The sequence below is a fragment of the Sceloporus undulatus genome, chromosome 6, assembly GCF_019175285.1.
Source record: "Sceloporus undulatus isolate JIND9_A2432 ecotype Alabama chromosome 6, SceUnd_v1.1, whole genome shotgun sequence".
NCBI lineage: Eukaryota > Metazoa > Chordata > Lepidosauria > Squamata > Phrynosomatidae > Sceloporus > Sceloporus undulatus.
Genome location: NC_056527.1, coordinates 28,583,421 through 28,609,701, shown reverse-complemented (window position 1 = coordinate 28,609,701; position 26,281 = coordinate 28,583,421). Strand labels below are relative to the sequence as shown.

The window sequence follows — 26,281 nt, the reverse complement described above, 5'->3', positions numbered from 1 at the left end:
GTTTGACACCACTTTGATGGCCATGGAATTCAATGCTATGGAATTCTGGAAATTGTAGTTTGTTGTGGTACCAGAGCTCTCTGACAGAGAAGGTTAGATGTCTCACAAAACTACAGTTCCCAGAATTCCATAGCATTGAGCCATGGAAGTTAAAGTAGTGTCAAACTGGATTATGTCTGCAGTGCACATGCAACCATTCATGCTTCAGCTTTAACTCTTATGTGTGTCCATTCTACAGAAGCCTAGGATTCTGTTTGCTGAGATATTTAAAAATCTATTTTTTTTAAATTCCTATAATTAAGGGACTGCATTAGATCAGGAGTTCTCATGCTCCAGTCTTTTGGTTGTTTTGGACTTTAACTCCCAAAAGCTCCAGTCAGTTTAGCCAGCAGCCAGGGATAGTGGGAGCTGAAGTCCATAACATTTGGAGGACTGAAGTTTGGGAACCATGCTGCTGGAACTCTCAAACAGAAAACTACCTCACCACACCACAAATTCTAGGGTTCCAAGGATGGAAAAGCCATAACATTTAAATTAGTGTAAATATACTCTAAGACCTTAGAAAGCTGTTATTGGCTTGAACAGATGGAGGTTAAATGGACCAGACTCAACTGGAGGTCATGCCTTTCTCAACCTTCTCCTAGCAAATTTTCCAAGGTAACAAACACAGAAGGAAAATTTGGGGGGGTCTTGAGGAGCTTTAGATGGAGTTCTATAATTGTCCTGCCCAAACTTTGTTGACTGAGATCCTGCATCATCAGACAGAGCTATGATGATGAACCTCCACCATCACGGCTATGGTTGCCAGTGCCCCCCCCCCCCCAAAGCCTACCTCTTAAACCAGGCAGCACCCCCAAATGAAGGGGTTTTGAGGTACTACAGATTAAGACACTGAGAAATTATGACTTCAGTAGTCTCCCAGTCATGGGGTGCATTGAGACAGGCAGCTGAAGAAAACCTCAGAGTCCTGCTGCTTGTCTCAATGCACCTTGTAACCAAAAAACCACTACCATAGTCATTTACTAGTGCCCCAACCTGCAGCACATAGGAAACCCTGCAATTGGACTGCTGTCTGGTTTGAGGGTTAAATCCCAAAGTTATAAGATTGTAAATGGTTTGAGTGTTGGACTACAACTCTGGAGACCAGAGTTTGATTCTCAGTTCAGCCATGAAACCCACTGGGTGACCTTGGACAGGCCACATGCTCTCGGCCTCAGGGGACTGCAATGGCAAACCTCTTCTGAACAAATCTTGCCAAGAAAGCTGAATGATAGGTTTGCCTTAGGGTCACCATAAGTCAGAAATGACTTAAAGGCACACAACAATAACAGCAGCAACTGAACAGCATACCAGCTATTGTTTTCTCGCCACACTCCTCATGTTCAGGTGCAAGAACACATAATAACTGTTTCCTTATCGACAAAAAATGGAAAGCCCTTACCAGGGAATGGCAAGTACTTCACACTGCAGACCTGATTCTCTAGGAATCAGTTTCATTTCCTTTATAGGAATACGTTTTTAAAGGAAAGAACTGGTTAAACAAGGAAAGGCTTTAGTATTTTGCCACGGTGTAGGAGGGTAAAATATATGCCCTTTCATGAACCAAATTTCTAGACAAATCCATAATTAAATATGGAAGTATTGACAGTAATTACCACATATTTCTGTTTATAGAAACACTGCAGAATGCACCCAAACATCCTGGCAAACATTGTGTTTTACCAGAAATTAAAATTAGAGTAACCTGGTGCAAAAGGGCACAGGCTTCCCATGTTTTTTACAATTCTGTTGAAAATATATTTTGACAGTTGCTGCATTGTTTTTGCTCATTCCTTCATGTCAAGATTACCTGAAAGTCTGTCTTCCTCTGTAGAATTGTTAGACCTACACAAACCCTGTCTTCCTTCGCATCTAGGACTGCATCCATACTGCAGAAATAATCCAGGTTGATACCACTTTAACTGTCATGGCTCACTGCATTGGGATTCTGGGATTTGTAGTTTGTTGTGGCACCAGATCTCACTCTGAGAGAGAAGGCTAAATGTCTCACAAAACTACAATTCCCAAAATTCCATCTCATTGAACCATGGCAGTTAAAACAGTGTCATTTATTAGTTTAAATATTAATAATGTTCGCAATATGCCACCACAACAGCCAAACTCTCCCAAAGAAGTTCATATAAGCAATTCACACACAAACACAAACACACACACACACACATCTTCCAATTACAGTCAGTCATCATGCTAGCTATAAATTTTATGTTTATGTATTCATTTTATCGATGTCTCTGTATCTAGTTATTCCAAGGAATCAGCCCATCCTCAACCATCCTCAACCTAGAGCTGCTTCATGTTTGTGGGAAATTTTTAAAAATGCTTACAAACTCTGATTTTTACAAATTAATTAGTTATGAATTTCTATATATCACATTTGTCCGAGGAAACAAACTTATTCCCATCTCCATTTCCCAGCTGTTCATCTGCTCTTGACTCACCCTGCTTATTCTAGAAAATCTTGTTGCCCAGGTGCTGACTGTTCTTGTTTGAAGAGAGGCTCCATTGTTTGTTGTCCGTCCAAGTTCCCTATTCAGAGCCAAGTTCTTGAGACAGTTGTTTCTAGCCATATGCAGTTTGTCAGATTATGGCCGAAGAATGTTTTGATCTGACAGCACAAGATATTACATTATGCTGCACTCAAAGGCCTTTGAGAGCAGTGCAGACACTTGACATGGACAGTGAAGCTGGCCACGCAATACCCGAAACAACAAAGCAGAGGAATAAAAGGCTTTAGTTTTTCGACTGAGAACACCTGCTGTCCTGAAGAGAATTGTGAAGAAACATTATCATCATCATCTTTATTCAATATCCTATATCAGTTAATTAAAGCCTTATCACCTTTTCCCTCTACAGTGCCATCATATGTAAAAGTGCTATATAATCAGAATTGCTTTCTTTCTTTGCACACCTTTGAAACTCTCCTGCAATTACAGCATCTATTTGTGTAAAAAAACTTATTGCATACAGCATTTGGGAGTGCCTGCCCAGTACCTCCTCAAAGATATTATTCTCATCACATTTCATTGTTCACAGACAGAGACAGAAGAAAAGGGGAGCAGATGGGGATAGGAATTCAGATTTTAATGCCCACACCTTCTCCTTTCTCACCACATTCACTGATCACTCCAAATCAGCATAACAATGTAATTGAACTTTCACTCAGGAAATGATAAAACAGAAGCAGAAAAGGAAGTCATTAGTGCATTTGTGTGTACGTTAATAAAAGGAAACACGTTTAAAATGGTCTCTCATGGGAAGACAACAGAAGAGGGACAACATCATCTGGTGAGCTCCGAATAAAGGCGCTATAAACCTGCTGCAATATGATGAGCCTGTCTCATGTGATAAAGTCCTTAGTTATGAATGCATAACTAAGGAAAGTCTCCTGGCCTGTCAAGCCCACCTTAACAGCCAGCAGCCACATTGAGCAAAGGATGTTCGTTCAGCTGCCAGTTAGCGTATGAGGAAGTACTTCTACTTGTATTTCCAGCCCTCTCCCACCAGTGAGCAAGGCTGAGATGAAGAATTGTGACGGGGTGCTGTTCTTAGTTTTCACAGCCTTACTTGCCAGAGAGAAGGGACTGGACACATTTTCTTCCTTGCAACCCAATCAGCAGCTGAACAAATCTCCATCACGCAAGGTGGTTTATGGCTGTTCCGTTGGGCTTAAGGAGGCATTTACAGTCGTGGCAAGAGTACTACAATTATGATTACATAGTGTTACTGAATCTGGAGCATTTACACATCTGTAACTCTAGGTTACAAAGATAACTGCAATGCAGATTTTAATCAAATTTATTACAGCACACAGCCAGCATAATGCAGAATTTAAACATTATCATCATCAGATCATCATCATCATCATGATGCCATTCAAACATAAATAAGGGGGGAGGGACAGGCAGAGACACCAAAACAAACATTGGTGTGCTGAAGCAGAGGTACAGTTTAGGAACCTAAGAACATAAAATGTCAATTCCTGTAACACTTAAAACTATCCTTTTTTGGGTGATATTGCTGTGGTAAAAATGTCAATCCTTCTTAGATTGAACTTTCTATTTTCCTGGTTACCTATTATAACAAGCAATAAAAATTTGACTTATGAAACAGGGAACTAAAAAAATTCATCTGGGAAGATGAGTCAAATGAAAAATGCTGACAGATATTAAAGAAAATGGCAGCTGTAACCTTCCTGACATTGAGTTGTACTATCAAGCAAACATCTTAACATGGTTGATAGAGTGGATAAAGCTTAAAAATAGAAGATGGTTGAATCAGGAAAGTTTCAACCTAAGATTTGGATGACATATATATCTGTGGCATGATAAAGCCAAGTTACACATCAACTTTGAGCACCATTTTTTGTGAAAATCTATACTGAAAACACTAGTCAAAAATGAAACTGCACTTTTATAGAGGAATCTCTGATTGGGTATTGCCTCAAGAGGCCTTACTAGGTAGATTTAAAACTACTAACAACTGGTTAAGATATGGTGATATAACAAAACAAAAAAAGGGGAGGGAGAGAGATAACGAAGAGGTAGAAATGAAAGAATTAGAAGAAATACAAGGATTTGTTCAAAACATTTACTGGTTATTACATCAATAAATAAAAGATTTAAAATTGTAAGAAGCAGATAGTTCTGCTACTTTACTCTGCAAGATGATGAAATTGACAAAATACGAACAGGAGGGTAACCCAAACAAACATCAAAACTATATAAAACATTACTGTCAAGAAAACTAGAACAAGACCTGGTCAAAGATGCCATGATCAAATGGGCTATCAATATTGGGAAATAAATTGATCTAAATAATTGGACACAAAGAACATTTTCTACTCCATAGCATCCCAGTCAGTGATTCCTACAAATAGAATGATGGGCCGCAGGTGCTTTGTTTCCTGCTACATCAATGGACAGTTGCTAGATACTTCTATTCTGGATTTGTTAATGGATGTAACCTTAAAAAATGTAACCATGCAAAGTATCACCTGCAAAAATGACCTTTAATCAGACAAGTGAAGCAGCTGGTCAAAGGCAGCCAATTTGAGGTGTTATGAAATGGCAGCAAATTCTCAGTAAATTTATAATTGTTACTGCCAAGGGAAAGCAGCTTTTGGAGGAGGTGGGCTCAGTTTTCTTTTCTTCTTCTTTTTACCTTAGAAATCAAAATAACTTGAGTGGCCTTAGGTACCATGCAAAAGCTGAAGAAAAAAGAAATATCCCTCCTTTAACAGCCCCCACAAGAGCATACAAATACTTCTGAGGTGAAACAAGTTTGGCTATTTCTTGAGGAGAAAGATTTCTTCTAGAATCTGAGACTCTGTGTTTGTTTCAGATCTTGGCTATTGCCCAACTTCATTTTGCAGTGGATAGCCTTTGGATGCTTTGCCTGAAACAGAAAAATATCTTTGGTCAGCCCTGCTCCAGGACTCAGGCTTTTTGAATACAATTCTCTTCCTTTCCATTTCCATTCCACTAACAGCTAGAGATGTAAAAATCAATTGATTTTATTTTCATTGCAATTCTCAGAATCCCACCAGTGAGACGGACTCAGAATTCCATCAGTGAGATTTCCTGCTCCCCTTTCGACATGGAAACTTTTGCATATCTCAGAGTGCACAGCCTTAAAGCATTTTTGCACTCATTTTTCAAAATACAGTACTCATTTTTGGTCATGCATGTTTTGTTGCATATAATCTGAAACAGAAAAAAAACTGGTGCTTATGGTTTCTTCCCCACATACTCTCCTCTCTGGGAGGTATGTATGCTCCCATTGATAGTCTCATGTATCACAAGTTGGATAAATTAAAGAAATTCAGTTGATATGAATTTCTATCATTACAAAAATGCAGACAAAACATCTCACTAGCAATCTTCTGCCCTTGCTTAAAAGATCAGGCATATAGTGTGAGCTAATCAATTTTTTTCCTCTCCCTACTTTCACACACACACACACACACACACACACACACACACACACATATATATATATATATATATACACACCGGTGTATGTATGTGTGTGTGTGTGTATATATATATATATATATATATATATTCTTAATTTTGCTTGCACTGTGGCAAACCAAAGTTAGTTTTAAATGTTTCTCATATTGATTTGAATACTTGGTACGAGCTTGGGAGAGGGTGTGTGTGTTTTTTTCTTTCCAGCTCAAAAAATAACACTTCCATAATCTGAAGTTAATTGTGTTATGATGGGGGCGGAAGTTCTGCAGCATGACAGTGAAATACTAAACAGGGATGGGAAGAAAAATTGCACACAAGAGGTGAATGGGAAGTGAGGGGGGCATGTGGCCATGAAAGTGCCAGTATACCTCCAGGCCCACATTTGAGCTAAGTCACTTTTGTTATTGTTTTGCTTTCTTTCATTTACTTCCTGGATGGACTTGGTTCATGCTGGAAGTAATTATGCAACACCGAAAAGTGCCAAGAACATGTGTATTGTGTGGGTTTTTTACGGGCAGTTTACTAGCACTAGCTGGCAAGAAGACCCAATTGCAATATCAAGGAAAATCCCTCTTATTGTTGAACTAGAGTCAGAAATGTTGTTTTAGCTGCTTGGCAAAAGCTGTCTGTGACCAGGGTCAACTCAGATCTCTGCTATCAGCTTAGGGTTACCAGTAATTGAACTCGCTGTCACACCATAATGTCTGGCATTATGCTGAACAGCATGGCTTGAAGGGAGCTCATTTTAAACAAATACCCTACCACTGGGTAGAATGAGGCAGCTGCCTCAAGCAGCAGATGCTAAGGAGTGGAGAGCAGTAGCAAAGTAATGAAGGAAAGGTCTTTCTGTATGTGATACATCCTGCCATGTTCCTCCTAAAATAAAATGCTGCCATCAGGTATGGTGGAGAATATTGTCTCATGGCCAGTGTTGAAGTACTGTTCAGTTCTTTATCCCTAAGGTGCCATTTTCTATAACTCTTTATTCATCCTTGTACATGCATATGCATAGCCCTATGGAGCAACTGGCAACTACTGGCCTATCACATGGTGGCAAGTAGGGATGTGTTGTTAATTAAACATAGGAGATCAGCATAGGAACCCTGGTGGTGCAGTGGTTAAATGCCAGTACAGCAGCCATTCACAGCCACAAGGTTGTGAGTTCAATCCAGAGTCCACTCAGCCTTGCATCCTTCCGTAGGTTGCTCAAATGAGTACCCAGCTTGTTGGGGGCAATTAGCTTACACACTGTAGGGAGTGTTTAAGTGCAATGATGAGCGGTGTATAAATGTACTTGCTATTGCTATTTATTTTCTTGATGTTCATTTCAAGTATTTATAAGCTCTGAAATTTGGCACCTGCTTAACTGATGTGTAGGAATTTGCAGACACTTCATTTGAAAAAGAAAAAATGAGCCAAGCACCAGTGAGAAATTCAGTGTTCAGGACATTGTTGTTGTTGCTGCTGCTGTTGTTGTTGTTTTGCTTAAGTAATAAAAGTAACAGTGCATCAGTCATCCATTTTAATTGTATGAGTCTCAGTCAAGGCAATTTGAATTATTCTACTTGGTTGCAGGGGGAGAGAGGAAATTCCATTCGAATGATAAAGATAGGCCCTCCTTCTTTGTTGGACACTGTGAACAGAGTTTTATGGTTCACACCACTAATTGCAAAGAAAGTTGGGAAGAAAAAGCCAGCTTATTATTTTGTAGCCCTCGTTCTTTGGGAATTTGTCAGGAATAGTTCACTTGTCTGTGAGAGACAACCAAGTTGAAATATCTCACTCTCCAAGATGAGCAGGAGGAATAATAATATTTTCCACCCCACTTCAAGGACAGGAAGAATAAAGAGAAAAATTTACATCATTAATGTCACGGCCAGCCAAAATCAGCTCTCAGAGGATGAGGAGGAGGATGAGCCTCCTCCAGAGCAAGAGCTGATTGAGGCTACACCAGGTGGCAATCCTGCTCTGCCAGGTCCCAGCTGTGCTCTCCCAGCCCCAGAGGAGGAGGCCCAACCAGGTCCTAGTGCTAGAGAAGGGCCTCCTATGGTGCAACAGCCTAGTGGTGACTCTGAGGAGGAAGCTTGCCTGGAGGTGCCTACGTTCAAAGAGAGAAGGGCTGAGAGTGCTTGCAGGCGCAGATCCAAGAGGATTGCAGAGAGGCAATTAGCCAACCAGCCTCAGGTGGCACGGGGGGAGAGTTTCCCTTACTTAAACTGTTGAGAGACCTTCACCGTTTGCCAGAGTTTATTGCATGATCCCTTGGTGTGATTGCTGCTAGCACTGGCTTCTTGTATCTTGATTCCTTGTTGCTTTGACCTCGGACCGGACCCTTGTTATCTTCTGGCTGCTTTGATCTCAGACTGCTTTGACCACTCTTACACCCAGTATCCTGACTTTGGCTTGGCTTTCCGATTGCTTTGACTTCTGGTATCCTGACCTCGGCTTGACTTCTTAGACTGCTTTCACGCTGAATCCTTGCAAGGTCTGTGTTTGCCTCCACTAGCTGAGCTGAGCTATTCTTATCAGCTTGTGTCTGTGAGTGCTGGCTGCAGTCCAGGACAATTAATGAGAAGGCATCTCTTACACAGTACCTTAACACCCACATCACTTAGCTTGCCCAACCCAATTAACACCCTGATCATGTCCAGAAGTGAAGCTGATGAGGGAAGAGAGCACTACACAATGTTTAGCAAATGGCAATACAATATTGACTGCATGAGCCATTCTAATCCTACCATATAGGCCAGGGTAATTTCCTTCCTTGAGTGGCTCAAGAGAAACAGTTACCTGCTAAGTCAGGGGAGGAGAACTTGTGATCATCCACATGTTGTGGAACTGCAACTTCTGAAAAGCCCAGGTCACCACAACCAAGGGTGATGAAAGTTCAGTCCAACAGCATCTGGAGAACTACACATTTCTCATCCCTTCCCTCAATGAATTACCAAGGACACCCTCTCCTTACAGGGACACATGTAGCTACCTTCCCTTTCAGTGTAGCCTAATGTAAGGTGTAAAATGGCCACATGCAGTTTTGGGGAGAGTCCAGTGTCCCATTAGACTAATCCTGGCCAGCCTTTCGCAACCATGAACAAAACAAGTACTGAAGCTAATGAAATTTATCAGAGACAAAAACAAATAAGATGACAAGCAAGAGACTCTGGATGATTATTACAAAATAACGAAGGATGTTATCATTGTCAATAGAGAAAGAAAAGCAAGACATAACAAATAAGACAAAAATCGACTTTAAATGACTGTTGTCAGGAAGTTTTGTATGAAAAAAGAACAAAAGAGAAGAAAGAGAGCATATAATGAAATGAGTAAAAGCGTAAAAATTAGAGATTGGATTCTCATACAAAGTAACAATTTTGTTGATAGATTGCAGAGATTTATGTGAGGCAGGATCCATTTGGAACCCATATATTTGTAAAATATGGATTTATATGGAAAAATGCCCCCATACAGACTGGCCAAAATAAAGCTGCTTTGGGTCACCTTGGAGGTATGCTGTTTAAAGATGCATGCGTCCTAAGAGTCCGGAAGCTGCGTCAAAGCTGCGCTGCAGTCCTAAGGACTGGAGCATGGCTTTGGTGCAGTTTCTGGACACTTAGGACACATGCATCATTTAAATAGCATACACCCAAAGTGACTCTCAGCAGCTTTATTTTGGCCTGTCTGTATGGGCCCAATGTTTCCATCTTAAAATATGTATGAAAAATACTAATGATAAATAAAGTTTTTTAAAATAAAAACACAAAAAACCCCCAAGTAAAATGGGTCAAAACCCTTTGCAATGTTGTAAAATGTCCCTTTATAGTGCTCCCCAGATCTCTTCCAGAATCGCCATAAAGGTGACTGGATAAAGATGACTGGAAGTGAAACATTGTCATTTACGATTGCCAAAAATGCTATCCACTATGACACCCTATGAAACCCTGCACTCTTCCAGAGATCTGAAGGAGCTAAAAATTGGGTGGTACAGCCCTCTGGGTTCTGGAGTGTATCTACCTGTTAGAATGCAACAGTTTGAACACAAGTCCAATAAAGTATTGGTTTTTCCAGATTGTAAGTCAGTCTGCCCCAACCCCCATGACACACAGATTATAATTTGAAATGCACATAAACGTCATGACAGGATTCAAAGTCTCACCAACAAGGAGCATCAAGAAATGCAAGCAGCTATTTTAATTCATGCCAACAAGCAATTTCTACCAGCTTTCAGGAGTAGTTCTTCCACAGAATTAATGAATCTGAATTTATCATTCATGATCAAGCCACTCCCAAATGCTTTGCATTACAGCCTGGAAGGATCACAACAATATATTGTTGCTTGAAAAATTCACAGACCTGAAACTACACACCTGCTACTGTGAGTACTGCAAATAAGCTTAGAGGGAATAAGGAGGCCTGAGCATGTTGGCATGCTGACTTTCAAGCAAAGCTCGGAAGGTTACTGTTTTGGAGTACCATTCCCAACCTCCCTGAGTAATTTTGGGAGTTGTAATCCAGAGCAATAAGCTTTGGGGACCTTTCACACTACACTGTGATAGCACTATGATTCTACTTTAACTGCCAGGGCAACAGTCTATCAAATCCTGGGTTTGTAGTTGAAGGAGATACTAGAGCTTTCTGGCTGAGATCTCCTCAAGTGGCAAATTCCAGATTTCTAAAGGATTGTGCCATGACAGTTAAAGTGAAATGGAAGCATTCTAACTGTGTGAAAAAGCCCTAGCAGGCCTACCATGATACAAATATATGGTTAAAATGTATACATTGAAGACTAGGTTCCCAAATGTATGTTTGTGCTGAGCATAAGTCCTGGATTTGGGGCCTGAAAAAAATGTTATGTCCCCTGCATAGCTGACCCACCCATCCAGGTTTATCACTTTCTACTTAAATCTCGGCTCCGCCTTTGAAATATCCATCATTTTATGGACTCAACTCTAATTCACTGTGCAGTTGACTGGACTGGATTAACGTTTGATACATTTAAACTCTGAACAGTTCAACAACCCTGAAAATGCAAAGAAAACGACTCAACTTTTAAGCCTGGTTCTTATGTATTTATGGGAACCGGTTGAGGTGGTTAGATTTGCAGCTCTCTCAGTAGTTTGTTATGATTTAGACAACATTAAGCACATCTTTTTAGGACTCTCCTTCATATGTCTGAAAAACCTTTGGGCAGTTTTAGTGTTCTCTTGATAAAAGGCAGAGATGTGAGAAGCAGAATAGCTGTGCAGGCTCTGTGGGAGGATTTATCACCCCAAATGACTCGTTTTATCTGCCCTATCAAAATTCATGGCACAGGATCTTTTGGCTGAAAGTATTCTGCAGAAGGAAAAGAACCTAATTTCCTTTTTTAAAAAATAAATTACACTGGTAATTAGCTGTGTTATGATCCTAGACTTTAGATGTTTCATATGTGTTTGCACTTCTCCATGAGTGTTCCATAACAGAACAGTCAAGTACAGTGCGGGATTTATCCACAAGCTAGGAAAAAGCTACAACATAAAGACCCAGGTTGCAAAGAGCCTGTAAAAACAAAATAAAGTGAAATACACATGCAAAAAGCCCCCACAAAAATGTGTGTGTTTGTGGTTGAGAGAGAGAGACAGAGAGATAAACCCTGCGTGGTCTCTTAAACTTGATGTAGTTTAGGGCTTCCACCTATCTCAATGTAGCCCTGGTCATAATTCCAGCTATCTATCAATTATCTGTCTGTCTGCTTGTCAGTCTACCTACCATGTTAATGAAGAGAAGTGCATACACACAGGTTTGGAAACATCCCTACCACACATCACTTTATGATTTAGTTTATATCTTATATTTGTTATAGTTAGATATTTTGTTATAAATGTAAAGGGGGGGGGAGGAGGAAATTATTTATATTACATTGTATTGCATTAGAGTTATATTTTATATGTGTATTAGCTTTATTATTGTATTGTATTTTATGGATTTGCTGTAGCAATTTTGTAAACAGCCTTGATAATTGGAAAGGCAGTATATAAATAAAATTTATTATTATTATTATTATTATTATTATTATTATTATTATTATTATTATTATTATTATCTACCTACTTATCTTAATCTGACTATAGCCCTCCCCAAAGCAGTGGTATTAGAAAATAAAACAAAGGAAGAATTAATGGAGGAGGATCTCCTCCATGTTCAAAATTATTTTTATAGCAGGGAATTCACTATCACATTTATCTGCCCGCACTCTCAGAACATCAGGGAAGAACCTATTAGAATATCAAATGGTTAAACTAACAACGACTTCCCATAGAGCGTTTACTGCCACCACTCCCAAATTGTAGAACAACCTGCCTGAAGAGATCTGTCTTATTACTACCTTGGATGTTTTTAAGAAGGCATTTAAGACAGATTTCTTCTTATACCCAATTCTGTATAAGAGCTTTATTAAAAGGAAATGTTCCACTTCCTTGATTATGACTATTATGCTGCTATGATCCCTAAGTAATTTTATTAATAATGTTAGTATTTTATTGACTGTAATTTGTATTTGTATCTGTATTCATTTTATTGGATGTAATCCAGCCTCGATCTGCAGATAGAGGCGGGAAATATAAATGTATTATGTATTATTATTATTATTATTATTATTATTATTTATGGCTGCGTAATCTGGAGTCATAGATCCATAATATATCCAAATTGATGGTCCCTGTGATCTTAACTGGACCCCAAAACCTTCTTTACTGACAAGGAATCGTAATGGAGTTCTGCTTCCCAGGTAAAGCAGGAAGGTAAAGTCAAACAACAGATATTTAGGAACAAGGCAGTTTGTGACGGTCCAGATATTTTTGGACTATACATTCCATCAAATCTATCCAGCATAGGCAGTGGAAATGAGGGATAGGAGCCATGATCCAACTGCATCTGTAGATTTTCATGTAGCCCATCCTTGCCCTAAATCCAGATTCTTGTTGACTGACTGGGAGCAAGAGGCACTTTTCCATTACACGGCTATAATGCTATGATTCCACTTTATCTGCTATGGCAACATTCTACAGAATCTTGAAATTATTTAGCATTCGCCGTCAGAAGTTCTAATGTTACTCCAAACTACAAATCACAGAATTTCACTGGATGTAGTCATGGCAGTTAAAGTAGAACTATGGTGCTATAATTCAGGATCCAAGGTCTCGTCAACTTCAAATTATCTCATGTTCTTATTCTCCTTTAGTCTTATTATTCCTTCTTTGTCCTTCAGACTTTGAGGCCATAGTAGTGAAAGGAGAGTCATTTCAAAAATTTTCATACACAAGTCTTGAGTTCAAATTCAAAGGTTCCATTCCATGTTGGCTTGCATTTGAAACTGCCAAGGATGGTCACAAAGAGATATTCCTAGAATAGTGAATATAATGCAGCGAAGAGTGACATCCCCAAATAGAAGCATCTTGACTGGGGTCAGCCAAAGACATTTTGTTGCGTGAGTCAAAGGGCAAGATGGGGTACCTTTTTATTCTGCATAGAAATCTTAACTGGACTGGAAATTTTGCTTTAACATGGTGGCCTTAACATGTTATTGTTGTTGTGTGCCATCATGCGGTTTCCAACCTATGGCAACCCTAAGATGCCCACCTATCATGAGGTTTTCTTGGCAAGTTTCTTCAGAGAGAGTTTGCCATTGCTATCCTCTCAGACTAAGAGAGTGTGACTTGCCCAAGATCATCCAGTGGGTTTCCATGGCCAAGCCAGGATTCAAACCCTGGTCTCCCAGTGTCCAACTCTCAAACCACTACACCATGTTGGCTAACATATCAGGGGCTTACAATTTGCCTGAAGGTAGCAGAGCAGGTTAGTTTAGAGCAGGGATGGGAATGATATCTCCAGATATTGTTGGACTGCAAGTCTTAGCAGCCTTAAAACAGCTAATGTTCAGAAATGCTGGGAGTTCCAGCCCAAAAGATCAGGAGGGCCACATGATTACCACCTCTTATTTAGGAGATGCAGAGTAGATTGTTTTCCAATTGAGGGAAAGGTTAGGGGGTCTCTGGAGAAACAGCTGACAAGTTACTGCTGCCTCCTCTCAGATTCTGCCACTTGAAGCAATCCCATCACTCCATGACTTTGCCAGCACTTGAAAAATGTATACTTAGAAGTTTATCACATGGGAGGGAAGCACCCAAATCTTGTGCAAAACGGGGATTAAACCCAGAGAAATCCCACAAGAGCAGGATCGTTTTCAGACTACATTGCTTGAATTAAGCATTAATGTGACATTAACCTATGCAATAAGGGTTAAAATCACACCGCTTTTTAACTTTGAGGAAATCCCGAAGTTAAAAAGTGGTTCAATTTTGCCGCTTTTTGTACAGGTTAATGTCGCATCAATGCTTAATTTGCATGGCATGTCTGAAAACAACCCCACTCATGCGAGATTTGCCTTGGATTTAAACCACAGTTATGCATGGGATTTGGGCGCTTTGCTTCCCGGGTGATAAACTTTTACATCCCTAGCCTCTATGTTGTTTCTGCCATAGTGACCTTAAGGCAAACCTATCACTGGGTTTTCTTGGCAAGATTTGTTCCGAGGGGAGTGTGCTTTTGCTGCCCTCTGAAGCTGTGAGAGTCTGATTTGCCTTAGGTCACTCAGTGGCTTTCCATGGCCAAATGGGAATTGAAACCCTGGCCTCCAAAGTCATAATCCATTGCTCAAATTACTGCACCACACTGGCTCTCATACTTGCCCCTATATTCAACCCTTTTTTTTTATTCCAGTCTTTATTGAACAAGGAAGGCAAACAGGAAAGCAATAGAGCTATAGTTAGGAAAAATACAGTACACAGTAAACATGGTTTCACTTATTTACTGCATTTCTATCAGGTTTATTCCCCATAAGAAAACTAAATAAATTTCTTTAGTATTTCCTTTTTCCAAGAAGCTATTATCCAGTCTGTAAAAGCAAACCGGTGCTAAGACAAACCTATACTGCCATCTAATGGTAAAGCAGGCAGTCAACCTGTCGAAAACAGTTCACCAGGGCTTTTCTCAAATTGCCTTCTGTTCATCTACCTGGTACTGGATGGGGATGGTGGTTGTTGTAGTCTGGAGTACACCAGGCTGAGGAAGCATGTGTGACATGTTTCAACAAGATATTCTCAACAACAGAATATCTTTTTTTCTTTCCTTCAGCCAGGATGTGAAGGAAGTTTATTTTGCCAGCCTTTTGGTTGATGAATTTTACTTGTGCCCTGTGGTGTGCTGTTTTAATGTCTGAATGGTTTTAATTGGCTTTAACCATGCTGTTTTTAACTTATGTTTTAATATTAGTAATATTTAATAATTTTTTTAACTTTGGCAATCAGTGTTTTAGTTCTCTCTTTTTAAATTACTGTAAGTCACCTTGAATCCTATTTTGGGAGAAAGGTGGGATATAAATTTCTTAATCAATCAATCAATCAATAAAATATTGGAGTCATGGAACTGGTAGTTTAGGCAGTGGCATCTAGAATTCTCAGCCTGCTCCTTCACCAAACTGCAAATCCCAGGATTCTACAAATGTTTTCATTGCCATTAAAGCGGAATATGACACCCTAAAAGGCACCAGATCCTGTCTGATCTTGGAAGCTAAGCAGGATCAGCCCTGGTTAGTACCTGGATAAGAGACCATCAACAAGTACCAGTTGCTGTAGGCTACATTTCAGAGGAAGGAGCTGGCAGAACCACATCTGAGTATTTAAAGCCTAAGAAAACCCTTTGAAATTCATGGGGTCGCCATAAGTCTACAGATGACTTGAAGGCACATATGTACATACATACACATGTAGCACTATATTGTGTGACTGGGCCCTAGGTAGAAGGAGTGAAATAATTAGCCCCCCCCCCCCCCCCCTTTTGTGAAGCCTGGAAATGTTGCTTTCCTGGACTATATTCTCAGACTCCTTCAGTCACCTTGGCCATCAGCCATGCTGTCTCAAAGATTCTGGAAGACTTCATCCTAAACAGGAACATTTCCAAGCTGTGCACTTTCAATCTTTCTCTTTGTGTACAGCATTTAGTGCACATTAGATGCTTTTTATGAAGCAACTGCAAGCTCTGTGCCGAGCAGCGAGCTTAATTTGCAAGGTTTTAAAGAGAACAATTTGCATAAAGCCTGCTACAGATTAGAACTGTAAAATACAGCTGGTTATTTCTGCCGCGTTCATACAGAACGAATCAAACTTTGCATCTCTTTATTTCTACCACACATCTTAGAAGACACCAGGGAATATCTTCTTAGATAAAACTATTTGCTTTGTGACTTTGCACATATATATATATGTAGTCCTCAGGGAGAAAAGAAGCGTAGTCAACTGAAGTATAGGTGTACTTATAATAAGCCCAGATACTAGGAAATGAGAGGATCCCCAAGCTTCTATAAAAACCACAAACCCATGTCAGTGTGATTCACAAGAATGGAGTTCCACAAAGATATTACCCTTTACTAAACAAAAATCTACTCAGCGGTTTCAGTGGGGCACCCAAACCGACATTATGTTCAGAGGAACCTGTCATGTAATGCAAGCATCTCTCTCGTCTTGAATTTCAAAACCTACAAAAGGGAACTGGAGAGTTTCTTCCACTTGAATCTCCTGAGACGCCACCAAAATCTTCAGAAGGTTTTTCTAACATGACAGAAGCCTGCTACTCAAGGCTTGTGTGCCAGAGAGAGCAAACTCAAATAGTGAAGTGAAATTGCCTACCCCACCTAATTACCGGTGGGTCCTTTGGGAGGTCTGAAGTTCATTCCTTGGAAGTTAACTTCATAGAATTATATGTTGTAATGAAAAGAATGCAATATTTTAACAAGAGTAATCTGTCAAATACAGTTGGCACTTTGTATCCATGGGCTTCTTATCTACAGATTCAACCATACACAGCTTAAAAATATTTTTTTAAATTAATTACAAAAAGCAAACCATAATTTTGCCATTTTTTATAAGGGATATCATTTTACTACACCACAGTATTTAATGGGACCGGAGCATCCACAGATTTTGGTATCCAAGGGAGTCCTGGAAGCAAACCTCAGTGGATACCAAGAGCCCACTGTATTATCTTTCCTTAGCAAGAGAGACATTTCTAACAAAGTGGGTCTCATCCCTTATACACAAAGGACTAACTTATATCTTACTGTGTAGTATGATGCAGTGTAGTAGTTTGAACATAGGACTATGACTTTGGAGATCAGATTTCAAATTGTAGCTTGGCCATGGAAACCCATTGGGTGACCCTGGGCAAGTCACACTCTCTCAGCCTCAGAGAATGGCAATGGCAACGCCACTCTGAAGAAACTTGCCAAGAAAATCCCGCCTTAGGGTCTCCATATGTTGGAAATGACTTGAAGGTACACAACAACAAGATAGAAAATGCCCTTTGAGGTTCTCACACCTTAGTAAGACATAGGGTTCATCTACATTGGAGAACTGCAATTTGATATCACTTTAAGGGCTGTAGCTCCATCCTGTGGACTCCTAGCATTTGTAGTTTTACAAGGTCTTTAGCCATCTCTGCAAATGAGCGCTAGTGCCTCATGAAAGTACAAATCCCAAGATTCTGTAGGGTGAAGCCATGGCGGTTAAAGCAGTATCAAACTGCATTATTTCTACAGTATAAAGGCATTGTTTGGTGAATATGGATTAATATTTTCTGTTCTGGTTTCAGCTCACTACTTTCCCACAGCTTTTACAGATCCAGACGCCCATTCATATTACAGAATTATAGTTGCATTATTCAGATATAACTGTCATAGTGCTGTTCCATGGAATCCTGGGATATGCAGTATAAGGATAGGCATTTGGAATTCTCAGCCAGAATACTCCAGTGCCTCACCAGACCACAAACCCCAGGATTCCATAGGATGAAACCTTGGCAGCAAAAGTGCAGCAAGAGTTCCAAGAATAAAGGTTTGACTATCCAAAATCACCTCACTAGTATTCCATACCTGCCCCTTATGTTCACAAGGTGTTTAGCCCAATTAGCCTTGCAAACAACCACTGCTAAAATTATGTATTTCACACAACCATTCATAACCATTAAAGGAACAGGAGCTCTGTTCCTTATTTGACCTAGCAACCCTTATACATGCATATGAACTTATACCTTTGGTGTCACAATAATAATATTTTGCAGCATCAAAATATTGTCTTGTAAACATATCCAGGGCTAGCCACTGATTCAGTGAATGTATTCTAGTCAGAACTAATAATACGATTTTGGCCTATGTGTATTCAAAGAATATAGCATGTGTCCAATTCTGGGTGCCACAATTCAGAAAGGACATTGAGAAACTGGAGCGTGTCCAAAGGAGGGTGACTAAAATGGTGAAGGGTCTGGAAACTATGTCCTATGAGGAATAACTTAGGGAGCTGGGGATGTTTCGCCTGGAGAAAAGAAGGTTAAGAGGTGATATCATAGCCCTGTTTAAATATTTGAAGGGATGTCATGTTGAGGAAGGAGCAAGCTTATTTTCTGCTGCTCCAGAGAACAGAACAAGCTACAGGAAAAGAGATTCCACCTCAACATTAGGAGGAACTTCCTGACAGTAAGGGCTGTTCGACAGTGGAACGCACTCCCTCAGAGGATGATAGAGTCTCCTTCCTTGGAGGTCTTTAAACAGAGGCTGGATGGCCAACTGTCAGGGATGCTTTGATTTGGATTTCCTGCATGGCTGGGGGTTGGACTGGATGGCCCTAGTGGTCTCTTCCAACTCTACAATTCTATGATTCTATGATTCTATATTGGTGTGTGTGTGAATGTGTGTATCCAGTGAATGCTAAGAATAGACTGAGCTAGGTGACAATAATGCCAAGCTGTTTTATTCCTAGCAAATGTTTATATAAACTTTATCCGCACAGTTTTGTGTATTAACAGGCAAGAGGATTCCTGCTCTTCATGGAGATGAACAACACAATGGTTCCACTTCCTTCAGATTTACTTAGTAAGAAAGAGACTATGTGCATTTTTGGCACAGGAGATTTTGGAAGATCTCTAGGATACAAGATGATGCAATGTGGCTACTCTATAGTATTTGGAAGCCGAAATCCTCAAGCCTCTGGACTGATCCCAGAAGGTGCAACAGTATTATCACATACAGAAGCAGCAGAGATGTCCAACGTGATCATTATAGCAGTCCACAGAGCACACTACAACTTTCTTGAAAGCCTAAGGGAAGCTCTCCAGGGGAAAGTACTAGTGGATGTGAGCAACAACCTCAAAACAAACCAGTATCCAGAATCCAATGCTGAATATCTTGCCCAGCTGATGCCAAGCAGCAAAGTGGTGAAAGCATTTAACACGGTATCAGCTTGGGCTCTGCAGTCAGGTGGCCTGGATGCAAGCAGACAGGTAAGAAATTCTGAACAAAAGACGCTCGCGTTTAGAGAGAAACAATGATGCTGAGGTGGAGAAAACCCTATTCCATTTTCCATAGTTTCCATATTACTTATTAAACTATTTGTAGAGCATTCTTGATCTGATTAAAATAAGGCACAATGCCATTTTAAAAAAAGACACATCATTATGATAAAATGAATGAAGACAGTGCCTACACGACACAAAAATGAACCAATTAAAAGGCTTGGGTACACAAAAATATGTTGAGCTGGCATGAAAGCAATTGCAGAGCTGATGCCAGGAAACAATTACAGAGCTAAGGCACCTCCTGAATATTTTTGTTGTGTTGAGTTCTGCACATTGAAATATTTCTTCCTCACTCTAGACAAAGAGCTTATCACATGATAAAAGTCCAAAAAAGTAACTTTCCCCAAGCTCTGGACTTGACTGACAGTCCCAGCTTCAGCCAACATTCTGGCTAATCTGTACTGCTTTAAAAGTATTGGCCATTAAAAGAGGTTAAAGGTTTGGACTTCTGGCAATTTAAGCACAGATTCTTTTTGAGGTCAGAGATACTGAATAAAAACTTTTGCAATAAAGAAGAAACATATTTTATTTTATTTTATTTTAATGTTGCAGGTGTTTGTCTGTGGAAATGACAACAAGTCAAAAGAAAAAGTGATGGAAATTGTTCGAAGCCTTGGTCTCACTCCGGTGGATAAGGGTTCTCTTTTAGCAGCAAAGGAAATTGAGGATTACCCTTTGCAACTTTTTCCAATGTGGAAATACCCAATCCTGCTCTCCCTTGGTCTCAGCGCATTCTTCTTATTGTACTCCATAATCCGCGATGTGGTCTACAATTACATCACAAAAAACAAAGATTATTCCTTTTTTATTGCCATTAGCATCCCGAATCGGATTTGCCCTGTTGTGGCACTCATCCTTCTCGCTTTGGTTTACTTGCCTGGGATCTTTGCTGCTATTCTCCAATTATACAGAGGCACTAAATACAGTCGTTTCCCAAACTGGCTGGACCAGTGGATGCTTTGCAGAAAGCAACTTGGCTTGGTGGCCTTGGCTTATGCTTTCTTACATGTTTTGTATACACTTGTCATCCCTATTCGATATTATGTAAGATGGAGGATCAGTGGTTATACCCTTGACCAGGTAAGCTGATACCATAATCAAAAAACAAGGTTGTGTAATACCTTAATTAACCACCAAAACAGATGCATACGTGGATTAGAAAAACCAGGATGTTTTTATTCTGCCAGCCCTTTATTTATTTCTTAACTAAAGGATGTCATCATTAACTAAGGGTACATCATTGCAAATGGCTGGGTTTTGGAGAGATTCATTTAATAAAATTGACTCCAAAGGATACTGAGATATAGGGACCAGCATTGTGCAATGGTTTGAGCCACTTCTGCAATGGCTACTTCACAGTCAAAGAGTCTATGCAACAGTCAGCTAGTCACCCTGGCTCAGCCACGCTCGGTCTAATCTACCTCACATGCTTGTTGTGATGATAGTTTGGGGAGCAGGGGGAAGGAGAGCAATGTACCTACCTTGACCCCATTGGAATAAAAGTGAGAAATATATGTGACAAATAATTAAATACAGTCAGCCCTCCATATCCATGGATTCTTTATCCCACCCTGAGGCTTGCCATTAGCAACAAAACAATACACGTGCAAATCACTCCTGCCTTTCCAGGTCACACAATATATATACCCAAGTCCTTTCCAGGCAAGCATTCTCTGAAGATGCCAGCCACAGATGCTGGTGAAATGTCAGGAAGAAACTCTTCTAGAACATGGCCACATAGCCCGAAAAAGCCACAAAAAACTATGGATGTTGGCCATGAAAGCCTTCAACTTCACATCTTTATCCACAGGTTCAACCATCCACAACTTGAGAATATTTCCAAAAGATATAAATCCCAAAAAGAAAACCTTGATTTTGATGTTTTATATATGGGAGACCATATTACTATGCCATTGCATTTAATGAGACTTGAGCATCCAAAGATTTTGGTATCCAGAAAAGTGGGGGTGGGGGGAGACCAAACCCCAGCAGATACCAAGGGCTCACTGTACATTTATTTTCAATCTATTTAGAGCTACTGCCTATTAAAATATTTTATATGTTTTCCCCATCTTAAGGCACATAACAACAGAACAGATCCGCTGAATATCGAGAGAGCCTGGATCAGTGACTCTTACGTTGCTTTGGGTATCTTGGGGTTCTTTCTCTTCGTCCTTTTAGGAATCACATCCTTGCCCTCTGTCAGCAACAGCGTCAACTGGAGGGAGTTTCGATTTGTACAGGTAAGAACTTCTTAGCTAGAAAACCAACTTATCCTAAAATGTAGTTCCTGTGTATACTGGTGGGGAAAGCAGACCCACCAAGTAGCACATGGGATTAGTGGAAGCCACCCACTACACCTGTGAGGGCCTCCCTATAAAGTATTCTATCCTGTATCTATAATTGAGAAAGTGTATTTCCTTCTGCCTTATGTGGAAGGGCATTATTTCATGTGAAGGGGCATTATTTCAATCTTTTGCTCTCTGCAAAATCCAAAAAATAACTTCTCCAAGCTCTTTGGAAGACTCCCTTCCACGTTCATTCACTTTGAAATACTAAACCACTTGCTCTTGGAGACAAGACTTTCTCTGTGGTTGCCCTACTCCTGCAAATGGATTTTATGGGTTGTACATATATTCTGTACTGCTATCATGGTGGGGTTTTAAACTATTCAGAGTCAAGCAAATTATGATCCTTGGTTTAAAAAAAAAGACTGAAAGCTGCAGTGAATTAAAGAGAAGTAGAGTAATTAAATAACTATAAACAGATATAATATAAATAAATGTAGTCATCTATCGATTCTCATTATTGTGCATTTTATCAATTTCTTCTCAGGTTTAATTATTTCAATGTCTTTCACCAGCACCAATTGCTGTTTTTTATCTTCACAACTCTGTGAGATGCATTTAGCTGAAATATGGTAACTGGCCCAGGTCACCCTGAGAGCTCCATGACTCAGTAGGATTTAAACTCAAGCCTCCACACAAAACTCTCACTATTACAAGCAGACTTTTAATATATTATCATCTTGGGAAGGCTTTTATATGGAGTGTGTGCCTTAGATATGTTGTTTTAACTTTTGTAAGTTTTTCATGTCATTTTATCCTATTTTTAGCTAGTTGATTTTAATTGTTTCTAATTTTTTATTGTAATTTTTTTTTAATTTATGAACTGTCTTGGATCCCTTTCTGGGGAAAATGCAGTATAGAAATGAAATGAAATAAATATACCAGGCTAGCTTATTTCCTAAAGTAACAAGTTTTGAGAAGCTCTTCTGGGACATTAATCCAAAAAGATACAATAATCTTCCCTATGCAGTGGGCCCAAGAAACCATCACAAGGCGGGAAACAGCAAAATAACAAATGTACAACATCTGTACATCAGCAGACCTGAGTGTACCGGGCGGATGATTAAAAACACACATCAGTTTAAAAGGATAAGTAAGACATACACATATTTTAAAAATCCATATTTAAAATTCTTTGTTTAAAATTCACAATTTTACAAACTGGGTTCTTTTTGGCATGCAGGGGCAACGTCATCAGTGCACCATTGGCGTCATGCACGCATGCCATGTATGGGCGGCGCCATGTAAAGATGGCATCATCCATACATGTTAGGGTTCTGGAGCATATGGAACCTTAAAATTGGCCCCAGACAACCGCAAACCAGCAGTCTGTTCTGGGCCAAATTTGCATGGAACTGATATAACTCTATAGTGCAAATACACTCTTAGGTAATGTTTTAAGAACATAATGGAATGCTCTTTGATTTTGCCTCACCTGCCTCACAATAGTATTTCAGGGCATGCCTAGAAACATTACTGTTTATCTTATACTTTTCTCTTTTTCTTTCTTTCCACAGTCTTATCTGGGATACCTTACACTGGTTTTATGCACTGCCCATACACTGGTTTATGGTGGGAAGAGGTTCTTGAATGCTCACTCATATCCATGGTTTCTTCCTGCAGCTTATATACTCTCTCTCATTATCCCTTGCATCGTGTTGGTCATGAAGTTTTTTCTAATATTGCCATGTATCGATAGACCACTGACTGACATTCGACAGGGATGGGAGAGGAAAAGCAAATACAGAAAACAGGCAAACAATGGCCAAACAGCCAAAGAAACATCTGCAGTATAAGTTTCCAGCATCTGTACCAAAATGTGCACTTACATACCTGTCTGTACTCACATGACAACAAAGAATCTAGTGGTGCTTTAAAGGCCAACAAAGTTTAACACAAAATTTTGTTGACTGCAGCCCACTTGTGAGATGTATGCTGTCTGCATGTACATAGGAAACAGCTAAAAATGACCATAGAACAAACAACTAAGACACATTGAAAGCTGAGTTTTGAAAATTAAATAATTACTTGGTAACATAAAGACCAGAAATATTTGGCTACAGTTCAGCATTATCTGGTTGCTGTTCTCTTTCAGTAATGAATTCTCCTTTTCTGGCTTTCAGAATGGAGGAAACCATTGCTGTCTATCTCCTACTTCCACTGGGTAATAAGGAAACCTATTTAGCAGTGGAATAATACATTCATCAGTTTAAAAGTATTAACTAGGAATAGGGCTTATGACATAAAACATGACAATAAATCAGTTTGAATCCTATTCTTTTTAGATCCCCCTATCAGGACAGAGCTGGAGTGGTGTAGTGGTTTGAGTGAACTGGGATACTGGTAGACCAGGGTTTGAATCCCTGCTTGGTCACAGGAACTCACTAGGTGATATTGAGCAAGTCACACACTCTCATCCTCAGAGGAAGGCAAAGGCCTCTGAACAAATTCTGCCAAGAGCATCCCACCTTAGGGTCACCATAAGTCAAATTAATTTGAGGGCACACAACAACCACAAACTGTGGGGATGCCAAAGATTACAGAATTTGCTATGGTTTCCAAATTCATAAATATGCAAATATTTAATGGCACACAGGACAATCTATGCACAGATTACACACAACTGCCTGCAGGAAATATCTTTCCAAGGTATTTTCTCACATCTATTGACCACCACTTTGTGAAGAACTGGGCTATAGTTTTCATGGTACAGTTCATTTTGTATAAAGGAGTGGCCAAAGGGCTTTGCTGTTCTGGATTCAAGTATGCTTCAGCTGTAGATGTGAATTGGACTGCTCAGCCCATTTGTACTAAAATTGACTCACTAAAGTCATTGTATTAATGTACATATATATCATTGTGGTTCAACTACTGATGGAGAAAAACTTGTGAATAAGATTATATGAATCCTAAATCAGTAATTTGCAAGTGGTTTCACTGAAGCATCTTTAGATCCATTGTTTCCCATTGCTGTACATTATTATATTTGTACTGTATTTTTACTATTAAAATATATCTTCTTTCCATGTATAAAATGTCTATATACAAACATTGTTGATGCACATTGTTTATTTTATCCCAATAAAGAAAATCAATTTTAAGAACCAATCTCTCTTTGTGGTCAGAGTTTTCATGACTGAAAGACCACTTTTGTATTTGTTGGGAAGTTACTTTTTTAGTCTTCATCTCCCACAATTCCCCAGCATAGGATTAGCCACTAGTGACTGGATAATAACTAGGGCTGTGGTGTAGTACTTTGAGCATCGGACTACAACTCTGGTGATCACAGTTTAATTCCCTTCTCAGCCATGGAAACCCACTAGATGATGTTGAGTGAATCACACACTCTCAGCCTCAGAAAACCCTGTGATAGATTTATCTTAGGATCACCAAAAGTCAGAAATGACTTGAAGGCATAGCAAAAACAACTGGACATGATAGCCAGGGGATTCTGGGAATGGTGGTCCAAAAAGTAGCTTTCCCAAGTGCTGCTCATGGCTTTTCCCTTGATGTTTCTATTCATCAGCACCCCTGTTCCTGCTGGAAAGTAGAAGTCACGTAGAAAAGTAGAAGTACATTCAATTTAATTCACTCACCATAAAGGTTTTCCATTTGGTGCTCCTATCTTCATGCTGTCTTTTATCCAGCATGAAGGGAAGAGCACCAAATGGAGGACATTTATGATGTGACGAGCCTATAAACACAGGTGCCATCTGTTCTCTTGCCAATCCTTTCTCCAACCAAAAATCAGTTTATTTAATTCCAAGAAATTCTGTAAGTCCAGCTTCTTTGGGAGCTACACAGCTCCTACAAATGTGCAATTAGACCACTTTGTCAAACTTGTGGGGTAGCAAAGTTAACCAAAAAGAAAGGGAAGGACACCATTATCAATTAGAAGATTATAAAATTTGTCTTTATCCATCTTCATTCAGCATGACAGCAAATGTTGCACTAACAGCATAACCATATAATTTTTGGTGGGTTTTCTGGGCTATGTGGCCACATTCTGGAAGAGTTTATTCCTGACGTTTCACCTGCATCTGTGGCTGGCATCTTCAGAGGGTAGTGGCATGGAAGTATGTGGGGTTTATATACCTGCAAAAGCCTTTGGCTTCACATAACCCTATAATGTCTACTCAGAAGTAAACCTCATTTACTTCAATGCATATAGTATTGCAGCGTCAAAGAATACAGTCAGTTGACAGCAAGACAGTTTTGGAGACAATTTGGAAGGCTTACTTTTTGGACTGTAACCCCTAGAATCTTTCGGCCATCAGTCATGTTAGTTAGGGGATTCTGGGAGCCAGAGTCCTAAAATGAAACATTTCTAAGCTCTACAGCCGAAAGGAATTTACTTGCTATGCAAAGGGACATGGATTCATCAGAACTAGGTAGTCATTTGTAATGTAAAGTCATGCCTCTTAGTCATGCTCAGAATGGAGGACGTTTTGACATTATTCCTGG

General features: G+C 39.7%; 1 protein-coding gene across 2 annotated transcripts in view; it reads left to right on the top strand.

Annotated features, from left to right (window-relative positions):
- The window catches only part of STEAP4 (STEAP4 metalloreductase), a 29,099-nt gene extending 4,174 nt beyond the window's left edge, over nt 1-24,925 (top strand). The window contains exons 2-5 of one of the 2 annotated variants that reach the window (XM_042475188.1): nt 18,921-19,394; nt 20,022-20,549; nt 21,548-21,712; nt 23,335-24,925. In XM_042475188.1, the coding sequence (XP_042331122.1) occupies nt 18,942-19,394; nt 20,022-20,549; nt 21,548-21,712; nt 23,335-23,613 (1,425 nt within the window). In that variant the 5' untranslated portion in view covers nt 18,921-18,941 and the 3' untranslated portion in view covers nt 23,614-24,925. Of the gene's footprint in view, nt 1-18,904; nt 19,395-20,021; nt 20,550-21,547; nt 21,713-23,334 lie in introns of both variants that reach the window. The other variant, XM_042475187.1, reaches the window with a different exon arrangement.
- The last annotated feature ends 1,356 nt before the right edge of the window (nt 24,926-26,281 follow it).